The sequence below is a fragment of the Elephas maximus genome, chromosome 10 (assembly GCF_024166365.1).
Source record: "Elephas maximus indicus isolate mEleMax1 chromosome 10, mEleMax1 primary haplotype, whole genome shotgun sequence".
Classification (NCBI taxonomy): Eukaryota; Metazoa; Chordata; class Mammalia; order Proboscidea; family Elephantidae; genus Elephas; species Elephas maximus.
Genome location: NC_064828.1, coordinates 32,065,679 through 32,082,504, shown reverse-complemented (window position 1 = coordinate 32,082,504; position 16,826 = coordinate 32,065,679). Strand labels below are relative to the sequence as shown.

Here is a 16,826-nt window from a genome sequence, read left to right as displayed (position 1 = left end):
GCTGCTGCCTTTAGCCTACTCAGAGAAATCCACCAAAAGGAACCTTTCAGATGTTCTGCATCAGCAGAGATGCTCTGCCATCTTGTGGTCAGATCCCCAACTGCTAAACCAGCTAGTCAAATCCTCTGCTCTTACCTGTATATGGGAGACACTGACACAGGAAGCAGCAATAGGGCAAATAAACTAGGTTCCAAGTATGCCTCCAATCAGGAAGTATGTGGGTTAGCAGAAAGCAAACATAATAAAAATGTAGGGTTCAGAATTCCATTTTCTCTCCTCGGCACACTGCTGACTCGCTTCGAATTAATTGGCAAGAGTTGGATTTTTTTCCACGTTTGTTCAGCATGGGCTTGCCCTATTTGAAATAAGGAAAATACCATGATCAACTCTGCTAAGCCATCGAGGAGTAAAACTTTCCTCCTCATCGGTCACTTTTTAAGATGGCCAGAGAATTAATTAGCCAAATCAGCCATCTTAGTTTAGCTCTCACAGTGTAAAACTCTTTCCAAAGTAACATTTAAGCACGAAGATTGATATAAGAGAGAGAAGTCCACTATATACATCAGACACACAAACCTGAGACCTCTATTCCTCCAAGCTAGGCTTATCCTTGATCTTGCCATTCCCAGGAAATTGACAATGCTAGGAGCCAAATCCCATCACTTTTCTGTCACTTTGTTGTACTGTGGTAGTTTTCGTTTTACAGTTATGCTGGAACCTATGCCACCAGTATTTCAAATACGAGCAGGGTCATCCATGGTGGGAAGTTTTCAGCCAAGCTTCCAGGCTAAGACAGACTAGGAAGAAGGATCTGGTAATCTACTTCTAAAAAATTTTCCACTAAAAACTTTATGGGTATAACAAATAACATTTTCTGATAATGCCAGAAGATGAGCCCTTCTGGTTGGAAGGCACTCAAAATACAACTGGGGAAGGGCTGACTCCTCCAAGTAGAGTCGACATTAATGATGTGGATGGAGTAAAGCTTTTAGGACCTTCATTTACTGATGTGGCATAACTCAAAATAAGAAGAAATAGCTGCAAGCATCCATTAATAATCAGAGAGTGGAATGTACAAAGTGTGAATCAAGGAAAATTAGAAGTTGTCAAAAAGCGAAATGGAACACTTGAAGATTGATATCCTAGGCATTAGTTAGCTGAGATGGACTTGTATTGCCCATTTTGAATCAGACAGTCGTATGGTCTACTATGCCGGAAATAACAAATTGAAGAGAAACAGTGTGACATTCACTGTCAAAAAGAAAAATTTCAAGATTTATCCTGAAGTACAATACTGTCAGTGACAGAATATTATCCATATACCTACAAAGAAAACAAGTTAATATAACTATTATCCAAATTGATGCAACAACCACTAATGCCAAAGATGAAGAAATTGAAGACTTTTACCAACTTCTGCAGTCTGAAATTGATCAAACATGCAATCAAGATACATTGATAATTACTAGTGGTGGGAATGCAAAAGTGGGGACCAAAGAAGGATCAGTAGTCGGAAAATACAGCCTTAGTGACAGAAATGACAAGGGAGATTCCATGATAGAATTTTGCAAGACCAATGACTTATTCATTGGAAATACCATTTTTCAACAACATAAACAGTGACTATCCATGTGGACCTTGCCGGATGGGACACACAGGACTCAAATCAACTACATCTTTGGGAGGAGGTGATGGAAAAGCTCAATATCATCAGTCAGAATGAAACCATGGGTCAACTGAAGAACAGACCATCAATTAATTGCTCTTATGCAAATTCAAAATGAAGCTGAAGAAAATTAAAACAATCCCACGAGAGCCAAAGTATAACCACGAGTATATACCATCTGAAATTGAGACCGTCTCAAGAATACATCTGATGCATTGAACATTAATGACCAAAGACCACACAGGTTATAGGATGATATCAAGGACATCATGAAGAAAGCAAAAGTTGTTAAAAAGACAAGAAAAATTCATTAGGGGGAGAGCAACTAGGAGTATATAGCAAGGTGTATATAAATTTTTGTGAGAGGCTGACATGATTTGTAAACTTTCACTTAAAGCACAATAAAATGTTTTTAAAAAGACAAGAAAGAAAGGACAAAAATAGACATCAGAAGAGACTCTGAAATTTGCCCTTGAATGTAGAGTCGCTCAAGCAAAAGAAATGATGAAGTAAAAGAGCTGAACAGAAGCTTTCAAAGGGCAGCTTAAGAAGACAAAGTAAAGTATTATAATGAAATATGCGAAGACCCAGAGATAGAAAAGCCAAAAAGGAAGAACACTCAGTATTTCTCAAGCAGAAAGAACTGAAAAAAAATTCAAGCCTCAGAGTTGCAATTTTGAAGGAATCTATGGGCAAAAAATTGAACTGCGCAGGAAACACCAAAAGAAGAGGGAAGGAATACACTTTGAGGGCTACTGTACTTAAAAGAGATGACTTGTGACTAAATGAGGTAATATATGAAATGTGCCTGACAACATTTCTAGTTCCCAGTATGTGCTCAAACCAAAAACAAACAAACAAACCCATTGCTGTGGAATTGATTCTGACTCATAGTGACCGTGTAGAACAGAGTAGAACTGCCCCGTAGGGTTTCCCAAGGAGAGGATGGTGGACTGGAACAGCTGACTTTTTGGTTACCAGCCTCAGCTCTTAAGCACTGCACCACCAGTTTCTCTTCTTTTGCTAACATTCTCCCAAACCTCATCAGACATGAATTTGTGTGCATGTGCACACACGCACACACACACATGCTTACATAAAGTCATGAACACACATATAGCTTCATCTATTGGAGTAACCCAAGTTAAACTCTATCCAAGAATGCTGTTTCCACCCATTCACTCATATCTCAGAGGCTCTGGGGAAAATAAAACACCTTTCTCCTTACCAAACATTAAGATGTGGACACATTTTTTTAAGTCCATTAAATCTTCATCTGAAGATGAAGATTATCATCACAAGCACTGAAGAGATGTGAGCCTTGGGGAAGTAAGGAGCTCCTTTCCAGAGGTATAGTAGGCGGAGTCCCTGGGGGTGCAAATGGTTGATGTACTCAGCTGCTAACCAAAAGACTGAAGATTTGAGTACACCCAGAGGTGCCTCAGAAGAAAGGCCTGGCAGCCTACTTCTGAAAAATCAGCCATCGGAAACCCTATAGCACACAGTTCTACTCTGACACACGTGGGGTCAGCGTGAATTCGAATCGACTCGACAACAACTGGTAACTGATTATTAGGTGTAAAGCATTTCACAACCTAAAAAGCCTGGAAGGAGGTGGGCGAGATTAGAACTGTGTAGAGCAGAAAGCTCTTCCTCAAAAAGCCTGGTTGCTTTGTAGCTCCTGGTTTCCCTACTCCTGAGTACAGTTTATACAACATCTCCCCCCTAGAGACCAAATCCAATGAAGCTTAAATTCTTAAGCAAAAACCGGGGGTGTTACCTTATTAGATAATGTCTCAGTTCGAGTTTCCTGGAAAATAGTGTCTGAGGCAAAAGCTTATGTATTAATACTTTATAAGGCATTTTCTTGCCTCGCCTCTGTGACAGTACACATTATTGGTCACCCCTTCAATTCACTAGGTGACTTCAGTCTCCTTTGCTGACTCCTTTCTAAACTTCAAACGAGAGCCCATGTGCTCAATTTAGTCAGTTCAGATGGGTTTAACATCATTCAGCCATGTCCTGGCTGAGCTCCAATCTTAAGATCCAACTGCCTGGTAAACTGCTCTACTTGCATGTCTTATAGACATCTCAAACTTAACATGTCCGAAACAAAACTCTTATCTGACTACTATAATCACAAACTTTTTCCTCCTCCAGAGTTCCCCAGCAGTGTAACCACCAGTTCCCATGCAACTGCATAAGCCAAAAACTTAAGCAAACTTCACCCTTGATTCTTCCCTTTTACTCATTCTCCCTTTCAAGCCATCCACAAGTCTTGTCATTTCACCTCCAAAATGCATCTTAATTCATCCACTTCCCTCTATTCCCATTCCTTCCCCCTTGGTTCAAGGCTTATCAAGTCTTACTGGGTCCTCCACAAAATCCTCCTCACTTATCTTTATGCTCCAGTCTTGCCGCACCCCGTCCCACTATGAGCCATTCCCCAGAGTCTGAAGGATGATCCTTTTAAAATTCAAAAATTTTTAAAACCCTTTAAATGCTTTTCCTGTTACACATAGAATAAAATTAGAACCTAACTATGACAGTATAAGGCCACGTATGATGTGGCTTCTGCCTACGTCTTTGTCATGATCACCTATGCAGTGCAATGAATTACCTAATATGGGCTTCAAGCCATAGTCTTTGTAACTCCCACCAAATGATTGGGTACGACCATGCTGATATGGTCTGTGGAACCCTAATGAGGGGATTGGTCATTTTTGCCTTCCCACTGGGCTTAAAATGAGCCATTCCAGAGGGAGGAGGAGAGGATCGCACCACCACTAAGGAAGAAGAGCCAAGAGTGGAGCACATCCTTTGGAACTGGAATCCCTCCACTGAGAAGCTCCTGGAACCAGGAGACTGAAAGAGAGAGAAAGAGAAAGCTGCAACACTGAAGACGGCAAGAAGTGGTGGCAGAGAAACAGCAGCAGAAGAGTTCAGCAGGAGACAGCACAGATGATTGAGAAAGCTGAGTGCCTTGGGCAAGAGACTTGCTGGTGGAGTAGGGTGCCTCAGGCACTTGGAGGAGTTAAGTTTGCCAACCCACTGAGCTAGAGCTGAGCACTTTCGGGTCGAGGTTTACAGTCAGAGTGAGGTGCCTCTGGGCACTTATCAACAGAACTAAAAGAGCTTTGTAACACTTGCCCATGCATGGCAGAGGCCGAGGGGCCAGAGAGAGTTTAGTGTGCAGACACTGCTGAGAAGAAGATGTCCTGATGGAAGAACTGTATCCTGAGCATTCCCAAACCTGAACCTGTTACTTCCCTAGTGAACCCCATAGTCATGAATTTTTTCTGTGAGTTCTCTGTGGCCATTGCAATGAATTATCAAACTCAGCAGAGAGGGAGAGTTGCTGTCAGAATTGGTAAATACAGCAGAAAGAAAAGGTATGTCTGGCCTCTGTCTCATAAGAATCAGCCTTGGGCTCTTTATTTTGATTCTGTTCCCCCTTGTGAATTTAGAGGAGGCCAGACGCTGCCTCCATGCCATTTTTACATATACCATTCTCCTCACCACCTTGTGGGAACACCAAACTTCTGTCACAAACATACCAAACTAGCGTCTGCATAATGACCATTGTTGCATGCTGAGAACTCTTCCTTACTCTTGAGTCTTAGCACGGTTGATTTGTTTTTGTCATTCAAGACTCAGCTCAAATGTCACCACTCCAGAGAAAACATCCATAAAGACTGTGATTCTCATTCACATAACCTTATATTATTTTCTTAATAGAATTTATATTTTGAAATCATTTGTTCAATTGTTTCGTTGTGCTGTCTCCCCACAGCAGATTAAAAATTCTGTAAGAGAATTTGTCTATATTGCAGAAGATGATATCCTCAAACACTATACCAGTCCCTGTCACATAGTACTATAAAATAAATATTTATTGCATGAATGAATGTCTGAAAGAACTCTAAGTAAAATAATTTTGGCCACTTCTCTACTAGATCGAAGAAAGCAGATCCCCAGTGGCCTGGTAGGGCCTGAGTCTGGAGTTGAATCATGTGGCAATCCTGACCTCTTTTGTCTTCTGGCCTCTACTGCCTGGGTCACTGAGACCTGCTGGAGGCAGCAGTGAGTGAATCTGCAGAACTGAGGACAATGGTGAATATCATGCACATTTACGTTTTTGTGGCTTTGTGCTGTCGAGTCTATTCTGACTCATAGCAACCCTATAGGACAGAGTAGAATGGTCCCCATAAGATTTTCTAGGCTGTAATCGTTAAAAGACCAGACCACCAGGTCTTTCTTCCACACAGCAGCTGGTGGTTTCAAACTAGTTAGCAGCTCTTAACCACTTAGTGAGCTCTTAACCACTGCAGAACCAAGGCTCCTTCAAGTAGGTTGTATGGGACCTCAAGCTTTCTTTTCCTTAGAAGTCACTGCTCAGAAATTACCAAAATGTGTTTCTTTATTTGTTGGCTTAAATGAAAACATTGTGTATATTTATCACTATAAATAATTTGCCTTATAGATCAGAGGAAATAATAATAACACAGAGATTAAGAATGTGGCATCTGGAGGGAGACTGCTTCCTTTCTGTGATGGTTAAGACTGTGTGTCAGCTTGGTTGGGCCATGATTCTCAGCGTTTTGGCAGTCCTATAATGTTGTGTTCACATACCTGTTGAGATTTGATACATGGTCGCCCTCATGATGGGATCTGCTGTGAGTAGCCAATCAGTTGAAGGGGAGTTCCCTTGGGCATGTGGCCTGCATCAAGTGTGGGCAGGCATTCTGGCAAGGTTCACAGGCTTTTGCTTGTTCTGGATTCTGCAGCTGGCTTCTGTTCATCTGACCTTCAGTTCTTGGGACTTGAGTTAACAGCTTACCTTTGGTCTTGCCTGCCGATCTTGGGATTCATCAATCTTCACAGCCTGTGAGCAACAGCCCTGCTCTCCAGCCTGCTGGTCTTGGGTTCGCCAGCCCCTGCAGCCACATGAATCAGGAGAAGCCTCTTTCCTGACCCATGGACTTGGGATGTTACACCTCTACAACCGCGTGAGCCATTTCCTTGATATAAATCTATATATACATATATGCATTTATACGTTTTACTGGTTTTTCTTCTGTAGAGAACCCAGCCTAAGACACCCTCCAATACTGGATCTACCATTTTATAATGTGATCTTGGGAAAGTCATTTAAATAAACCTCTTTCCCTGGTCTTTAAAAAAAAAATAAATAAGGACAACAACTGTACCTGCTTCGAAAGTCATTGTAAAGATTAAATGATACTAAACAACTTTGTGTGGTGCTCATCACATGTAAGTGCTAACTAAGCATTAGTTACTTTGCTATTATATTTGTTTTTCAGAACTCCCAATACTAAAGGTCATAAAATACAGTCACGGCTAAGTATGCCCTTTTCTACCTTCCTTAAAAGCCAAAACTGTTGATATTAAAAGGCTTTATAAATTGAATTGTGTACCAAAAAAATACATATTGAAATCCTGGCCATATGCCATAATGATTAAATCATGTGATTAAATCAGTTGGCCTTGGATAGAGCAGATAACCTTCCATAATGCGATCTAATGTAGTGTAATCTATCAATCTGTTGAGGCCACACCAGTGTAAGGGCGATCCTACACCTAATCATTTCTGAGTTATCAAAAAGGCAGAATGGATGCATACACACACAAAGACAAACAATGCGTAAGATCATCTACAAGCAAAGGAATGCCAAAGATCACCACAGACACGAGAAGTAGGAAAGAGGCCCCATAAAAGGAACTGATACAACCAACATCTTGATTTAGACTTTTAGCCTCCAGATCTGTGAGAAAATTAATTTCTGTTCTTTAAAGCCACCCACTTGTAATATGTCTGTTACAGGAGTACTAGGTAACAAAGACAACAGGTAAGTTGCACCAGCAGCCCAACAACCTTTGTAGGTTTCTCTCCAGGGCAGCAAATTTAACGTCTGCTCTTTGAGGACCTAGCTTTGACCCTGAGTTGGATACTTCCACTGTCTACCTGAACATGGATTTGAATTTTGCCATTGTTTTTAGATCCTCTGAGAGCTCCACGTTGTCATTATATAATTATAAATTATACAGAGAATTAAAAGTCTGTCAACATGAATTAGTAAACCTAATGCTGTGCAAATGCTGTTGAGCAAGAGGTGTAGGTGGAGGTGGAAATGGGTTGTTCTACAGACTGAGTGGCACTTGCCCTGTGGCAGAGGCTGTGGCTTCGACATCAGCTGCAATTTGGGTGCAGGCTGCGGGTTACCTGGGAGCACTGTGTCTCCACTGCACAGAGGTAGGTGGCTGAGTCTTCGAGGTGAGAGGTCACCATGTCCAGGGTGCTATAGAGTTCCTTAGAATTAATAGTGGTTTTTAACCTTCCATTCTGCTTCATGCCTGAAGCTATGAAAAATAGACTGATGAGGCCTCCTCCAGGACTCTGTCGGAACCACTGCACTTTGTTTATGGCCTCAAAATAATTGCACCTCAGAGTAGAGCTGGTTCCCTCCTGGAGGCTCAGGGCTGAAGGACTCTGCTCCACCTTCACCCCTCTCACCCCTGCTTGGAAAGAGAAAAACACTTATTTCACTGCAGAATCATTGATGTAGTTTCCAAACTGTAAAAATACCTTGAGAAATACAGATGAGGCTGTAGAACAGGCCAGGAGATTTGTGTGAGCTCTCCCCAGCCTCCCTCCCACTGTCAGCTGTGGAACACTCCCCAGCCCCCCATGTGGGATGACCCCAACTCACAGCAAACCTGCACCCACAGAATCCCCAGCAGAGCTCCCAGCCACCTCTTTATGACTCCTTGTCTGGTTGCTGGGGTGTCTTCACCCCTATAATGGAGGGTGTCAAATCTTGGGTCCAGAAAAATTTTGTTCTTACAGTCAGTAAGTCCCACTAGTCTCAGTAAGCACCAATTGCATCTGAGCTTTGGCTTTCAGCTTAACAGGAAACTCCACCAATGATGGTCCAGGCCAGGCTGAATGTGCAATCTATCTCAGGGGGAGACACAGGCTGTTGGGGGATGGGAGGGTGAAGCAGTAAGGAGGGATACTCCCAACGCGTGGGATTTAAAGGCCTTTTTCTTATGACTATTTTAGGTAGGAAAGATTGAAATTTGGGATAGAGAGTGAGGAAAGGGAAAGAACAAAGCAGAGAGAAATTAGAACCTCATCTGGGTCAATAACTCCTGGAAGAATTAAAAGCTTAGCGATCCCATTTTCTAAACAAAATTTAAGATGCACAGTGTGACAAATAATTTGAGAAATTATTTCTAAGGAAAGTCTAAAAAATGAATGCTTTTTCATGGTGTGTATCGTTTTGCTAATCCTTTTATTTGAAAATAAAAGAAATCAGAATAGTCTCATAAATCTAAACCATATGGTCACCATAAGCATAGCATATGTCTCCATTAAGACTTTGATTAGTTAATGGAGAAATATGTATACATGTGTCCACCTTGACCTCATTCCCACCTTCTCTCTTCTCTGGCCCAACCCTTCCTTTCCCCATATATCCTGCAGGCCCACACAGCTGATTCTGCTCTGTGAACATGACAGGAGGGCCCCACTTTGCAGTTCAAACAAAATATTTCCGTATTTCACCCCTGGTTTTTTTTCTTCTCCCCTTTTCTACTTTTGTTCCTTATTTCCCTCATTTCTTTTCCTGTTTTTCTAGTCTCGTAGAAGAAGGTGGCTCATCAGGGATACTGGGGTACTTTCTAAGTCAATGGAGTAGACTCTTATTTTAAGAATTTTTAATTAGAAAAATGGGAATAGATAATGAAGATACTTTCTACTGTAGCCTACAATTTAAGGATAGTTCCTCAGGTACAATGAAGCTTAGATCACCCCCTAGTGGATGAAAACCATCAGTGTCGACTGAATCAGACCAACTAGCTTATTAGCATTCATCACAAGCCATTGTTATGCACCCTCTAGTGGATTCCAACTCATAGTGACCCCATAGGACAGAGTAGAACTGCCCACATAGGGTTTCCTAGGCTGTAATCTTTAAGGGACCAGATTGCCAGGTCTTTTCTCCCACGGAGCCAATGGTGAATTTGAACCAAAGACCTTTTGGTTAGCATGTGAGCTCTTTAACCATTGCACCATTATGGCCCCTTATCACCATCCTATTTCCTTTCATTCCATTCTCTCCTGAGGAATTCTCTGCAGATTGTCAGGGGCAAAAGAACTGCCCAGATTGGAAGAGGAGTTTGTTGGGGGGGGGGGTGTTTTTGTTTTTAGTGGTTTCCCCTATAGAATGACATTTTTAAGTAAGAAAATATTTATTAGTGCATGTATATAGAGTTTTTACGTAACAGAAAATGATATCGCACTTTCCATATCATCTACAACATCTTATGTGTTCGACAGTATATATTGAAGAGCTATTAATGTTAACAAATGTAAGTCCTTCTGTTGCATACCATTTCATAGACAAATATATCACGGTTTATTTAACCTTTCCCCAACTATTAACACAGGTCCTCTTTTTTATCGTTATTACAGACAATGATGCAGTAAACATTTTAAGCATGTTTCCTTAAACACATATGCACAGATTTCTAGGCACAGACAAGAGAAAAAGTGAAGGAGCCAAGTCATTACCCTGGAGAAAAGCACTCCAGGCAGAAAGAAAAACAGCTGCAAAGTCTTTGAGGCAGGAAAGTGATTGACATATTTGGAAAACAACAAGAAAACGGGGAGATGGTAGGAGATGAGGCCAAAGAAGCGGCAGGGGCCAGACTGTGTAGTGTCTTGCTTGGATTTTACCCTGAATGATATAGGACGCCATGGGAGGGCTCGAAGCACAGGAATGTCAGAGTCTGAATTATGTCTAAAAAAAAAAAGCACTTGGCCTATTGTGTGGAGGAGACTGTAAAGAATAAGAAGTAGGAACATCAGTTAAGTGTACTGCCATAAGCCCAGGCACAAGATGATGGTGGTTTGTGAAGGTGCTGAGAAGCGGTCCAATTTTGTATACATTTTGAAAATTTTGCTTATAGGATTTATTGCGACATGGTGAAATGAAAGACTCAAAAAATGTCCTCCCCATAACAAAATCTATTAAGAAAACATTCTGCATCCTACTTTGGAGAGTGGCGTCTGGGGTCCTAAATGCTAGCAAGTGGCCATCTAAGATGCATCAATTGGTCTCAACCCACCTGGAGCAAAGGAGAATGAAGAACATCAAAGACACAAGGTAATTATGAGCCCAGGAGACAGAAACCAGAGACTACATCAGGCTGAGACCGGAAGAACTAGATGGTGCCCGGCTACAACCAATGACTGCCCTGACAGGGAACACAACAGAGAACCCCTGAAGGAGCAGGAGAGCTGTGGGATGCAGACCCCAAGTTCTCATAAAAAAAACTAGACTTAATGGTCTGACTGAAACTAGAAGAACCCCAGAGGTCGTGGTCCCCAGACCTTCTGTTAGCCCAAGACAGGAACCATTCCTAAAGCCAACTCTTCAGACAGGGATTAGACTGGACTATGGGATAGAAAATGATACTGGTGAAGAATGAGCTTCTTGGATCAAGTAGACACATGAGACTATGTAGGTAGCTCCTGTCTAGAGAGGAGATGAGAGGGTAGAGGGGGTCAGAAGCTGGCCAAATGGACATGAAAATAGAGAGTGGAGGGAAGGATTCTGCTGTCTCATTAGAGGGAGAGCAACTAGGAGTATATAGCAAGGCATATGTAAGTTTTTGTATGAAAGGCTGACTTGGTTTATAAACTCTCAAATCATTTCTAGCTTTTGACTTAAAGTGAAGGGTATATGACTCTTCCTTTCACTTCAACACTTAGAGGCCATTGTAGGGTTATTAACTGGCCTAATTTCAATATTATCCTGTCTCAGGGAATAGGGAAGCTAGTCAGTGGAACAGTCAGAACACACACAACATTTATCGATTAACTTTAGCACCTTATAGGGGCACAATCTGTGGCACCCCCAAAACAATCACAATAGTAATATCAAAGATCGCTGATCACAGATCAGCATAATAGATATAATAATAATGAAAAAGTTTGAAATATTGTGAGAATTACCAAAACGTGACACACACACAGGAAGTAAGCACATGCTGTTGGAAAAATGACATCAATAGACTTGCTTAACACAAGGTTGCCACAAAATTTTAATTTGTAAAAAAATGCAATACCTGCAAAGCACAGTAAAGCAAAGGGCAGTAAAACGAGGTATGTGCATATATATGCATATATGTATGTATGTATGTATATGCATATTTTCTCTCAACCTGTCTTCTACGTCTTTTCCTATTCCTACAAATATGTTTTAGTTTTCAATCTTGAAATAACTTTTCCTTCACCTTTTTACTTGCTCAAGCCCTATCCAGCATCCAGTTTCTCTTCTTACTGTTATTCTTTAACATTTTGCAGCATAGCTTCCTCTCCCCTCACCATTTTGTGATTTTTCAAAGGAAATGAACGACTTTCTAATAGCCAAATTCAATAATCTCCACTCATTCACTAACTTCCTTGAATTCTCATTAGTATTCAACATTATGGACTATCTCTGTTTATGAAACTTTCATGACCTTTCCTTGATACTGTCCTAGCCTAGTTCTCCTAATACTTCTCAGACTACTCCATTTCAGTCTTCTTCCCCGACTTTTCTACAACTTTTTGGGCATCCAAGGTTCCATTTCCAGACCTTTACTTCTGTTATTTATCTCAGCCATATCTGTATCTCCATAAGTCATTTCAAACACGAGACTTTCAACAAGTGGGTGAACTGTTTATTTTTAATTAATATCTAACGTGACAGGGCTCTGCATAGAGTCTTATAGGTAGTATTTACTGCCCAATCCTAGGAAAACTATTCAAACCACAGACCCATAGAGTTGTTATCTCCATTACAACTTTCCAGCAAATGGCAGTAAAGCAACTTCATCTTACAAAATCAGTAAATTACAACCATGTTACAACTAACTATAATTCATACAAAAGTGTCATAATAACCCTGACTCTGATGTTCCTAGTGAGTTAGGACCACAAAGAAAACTAATGACATCTTACTAGATAAATTCAATCCTCTTTATTCAAGGCACCTACCAATTTTTAACCAAACCAAAATCCAACTTATCCTTTTCACAAAATTATCTGCCTTTCTTCCTAAACTTCAGTTTCTCTAATTGGTTCCACCTAAAGTCTTAGGCTATTTCATGTCCCCCTCCAATATGTTCTGCACAGTGCAGTAAGATTAATATGCCTCTGAGATATAAGGAGTGGCACATATAAGGGACTGGGTGGCATTTGCTGACTGCAAATAGGATGTAGTTCCACCAGGTGTATAGTGGTAGTTTGAGTATAGCATCTTGAGCTGACCAGGCTCCCCTAAAGCCAAGGTATTTTTATTTTGCTCTAAGAAACTACTGTAAAGCAGCATACATATACCAATTCTAGAAAGCTATTCTAATCTTCTGTCACTTTATGTTATTGTTTCTGAAATCAAAGTAACAACTTTCAGGGCTTTTTTTTTCCCCCCTTCATTATTCTCTCATAATTCACCTTTCAGTGCTAAACGGTTTTCCCCTCAGTATCACTAGACTGTGTGATTCCTTGCCTCTTGGATATGCTCTGTGCACATCACTGGCAGCATTAATTCATTTCCATAAGTTAATCACCTCATAACCACAACTACTTTAATAAGGTCCACTGGGGAACCCAGCTTCCTTTGTTAGCTACTATTCTTACCACAGAGAGTCATTTAGAAACTAAAGAATAATCAATGAGAACAAGAGTCATAACGAATCACTAGAGACATCCTCTGGTCTCATCTGTGATGTTCACATGGGCCAGAGGAGCACAAGAGATTAATTAAAAAGTTGCACTTTCCTCTGGGTCATCTTAAGAGCTCTTCCCTACTGACTTGTAACTTGTCAAAAGTAACCAAACACTAGGCTTCTTCTTTTCCAGAACCTTCTATGTGTTCTGATTGCAAACACCTAACTTCTTGCATGCCATCTGACCCAGCAGAGCTGAAGTGAATTAGTATCCTGTAATTCTATTCCTTTGTGCACAGCTTCCTTCATCATTAAGAGAAAATACAGTGTGCAGAGAGGATTTTTAATCTAGATTATAGTCAACTATTTCATCAGGGCCCTGTGTGGGTAGTTAGTTCATACAATTTACTTTCGCTTTTCATTTCCAGCTGAATTGATCTGTTGTCTTACACCCAATTAGAAATGCAGTTCAAGATAATAAATTCTCATCACCTAAGAAATTTAAAGCTAGAAGAAATCTTAGAGTTCACCTGCTGTAGCACATTCACTTTACCGGAAAGAAAGCAGAGGGTCCAGGAGGTTACATGACTTGCTTAAAGTCACCCGGAAAGTTTGTGGCTGAACCAGATCTACAGCTAAAACCCTAATCTCCTAGATCTGTGTTCTTGCAAAAGAAAGTGTTACTAATCTCTGTCACTTGAAGACAAATCTGGAAAAAATTTAAAGGATTGCTTTAATTGAATTATGATTAGGAAAATATGATTCCTATCATTTCTTTCTTCCTCTGTGCTTTTTAAATCTCTCTTATATTTTCCCTTTTGCCTCCATTCTTATTATTATTGTTCTTATCAACTCATAACCCCTAATGCTACCACAGCCTTCTTAGCTTTGGCTTTCATATTCCAGATATTCTTATTTCCAATCCGTCTTACATACCACTATCAAAATAATCTCCCTAAAAGATTACATCAAAATCTGCTTAACAAACATAAGCTTGTCATCTTAATAATGTTACTTCTCTGCTTATTCATGCTATATTAAGTGACATGGGGATCTAATTAGATTTTATTTGTTCCAAATTTCTATTCAATGATTACAAAATAATTTAACTTTTTCTAATCTATTAATTTATGTTCTCCTTTTTATCACATTAGATTCTTATATATAGCAGCATTTATTTCTGGGCTGTTGCTTTTGCTCCATGTATACACTTAATTATACATGCTCCACCTCATTTTGACAACCACATCTTTATAAGTTAGAAAAACAAACTTCAGTATATCCATACGATTGAATACTGTTGTTATTAGGTGCCGTCGAGTCAGTTCCGACTCGTAGCAACCTTATGAACAACAGAATGAAATACTTCCTGCATCATCCTTATAATTGTTATGCTTGAGCCCATTGTTGCAGCCACTGTGGCAATCCACCTCGTCGAGGGTCTTCCTCTTTTCCACTGACCCTGTACTTAACCAAGCATGATATCCTTCTCCAGGGACTGATCCCTCCTGACAACATGTCCAAAGTAAGTAAGACGCAGTCTCGCCATCCTTGCTTCTAAGAAGCATTCTGGTTGTACTTCTTCCAAGACAGATTTATTTATTCTTTTGGCAGTCCATGGTATATTCAATATTCTTCACCAACACCACAATTCAAGGCGTTCCATTCTTCTTCACCCTTCCTTATTCATTGTCCAGCTTTCACGCATATGATGCAATTGAAACTACCATGGCTTGGGTCAGGTGTACCTTAGTCTTCAAAGTGGCATCTTTGCTTTTCAACACTTTAAAGAGGTCCTTTGCAACAGATTTTCCCAATGCAATGTGTTTATTTCTTGACTGCTGCTTCCACGGGTGTTGCTTGTGAATCCAAGTAAAATGAAATCCTTGACAACTTCTATCTTTTCTCTGTTTATCATGATGTGGCTTATTGGTCCAGTTGTGAGGATTTTTGTTTTCTTTATGCTGTGGTATAATTGAATACTACTTAGCACTAAAAAGGAATCAGCTATTGATACAAGAAACTACATGAATGAAATTGAAAATAATTATGCTCAGTGAAAGAAGCCAGAACCCCCCCAAAAAACACACTGTATGATTCCATGTCCATTTATATAAAATTGTGTAAAAAAATGCAAATTAATCTATAGTCACAGAAAACGTATCAGTTATTGCCTAGGGAAGGGAGATGGGGAGGCAGAAAGGGGAGTTACAAAGAAGCACAAGAAAAGTTTTGAAGTGATGGCATGTTCATTAATTTGATTGTGGTGATGGTTTCATGGGTGTCTACATTCATCCAACTGTACACCTTAAACATATTTAGTTTATTGTATATCAGTCAAACCTCAATAAAGCTACTAGAGGACAAAAAAAAAGAAAAATCAGACTTTTTGAACTAACCAGTATGAGGTCACTTGTCCCTTCAAGGGAGTGAGCTCTATACGACAGCAGTTATGGAAGTAAAGAGTGTAAGAAGTAAGAAATAAGAGTTGTAAGAAGTAAAAAGCAACTGCATTGGAAGCAAAGAATTTGCTGGTGAAATGAAAAAGACATAGAATAGTAGCCTGACCAGGCAAAAAAAATCAAGAGAAAAAAAATTAATTATAAGCAATATCTAAGCATGTTTATAGCTTGAGGGGATTAATTCAGTAGAAATAGTAGAATTGACAGCTGATTAAAGAATAAGATAAACATTTAATTATATTTAATTAATTACTTGTTAACTATTTCAATGAATAAATTTGTATATTTAGCATTAACATATTTATTTTAATTATATATAAACTACATGTAGTTTCATTAATTCATTAGTCTTCATCTCAAGACTATGAAATACATGTCGCTATTCTCAATTTCCAATGAGAAAAATGAAGATTGGAAAGTGAAAGCAAATTTCCAAAGATCATTCGATTAGTAATAGGCAGAACCAGGATTTGAACCCAGCCTGTGTGATGTCATTTTCTAAGCTCTTCACTTCCAGGCTGCCATTTTCTCCCATATAAGTATCATTATACAGTGCATTACACCGTTATAAGGTACATTATACAAGCAGTCCCCCTTTATCTGTGATTTTACTTTCCCCAGTTTTAGTTAGCCCCGGTGAATGGCCGTGCAAAAATGTTAGAGTATGTAGCGTGATGAAATCTTACCTGTCTTGCTCAGTCATTCACTTAACTTTTATTACAGTATATTGTTATAATTGTTCTATTTTATTATTTGTTGTTGCTGTTAGCCTCCTACTGTGCCTAATTTATAAATTAAGCTTTATCATAGATATGTATGCATAAGACAAAATATAGTATATATAGGGTTTGGTACTATCCACAGTTTCAGACGTCCAGGGGGGTCTTGGAAGTATCCCCTTGGATAAGGGAGAGTACTGTAATTAATGCCTGTAAGTACATTGTTTATATCAGAATGAA

General features: G+C 39.8%; 1 gene segment (V, D, J or C); it reads right to left on the bottom strand.

Annotated features, from left to right (window-relative positions):
* Positions 1 to 256: 256 nt before the first annotated feature.
* LOC126083640 (T cell receptor alpha variable 22-like) lies at positions 257 to 16,570 on the bottom strand. The segment is given in 4 exon segments: positions 257 to 355; positions 7,911 to 8,203; positions 8,398 to 8,483; positions 16,554 to 16,570. Coding segments are annotated over 4 exon segments (495 nt in total).
* Between the last annotated feature and the right edge of the window lie 256 nt (positions 16,571 to 16,826).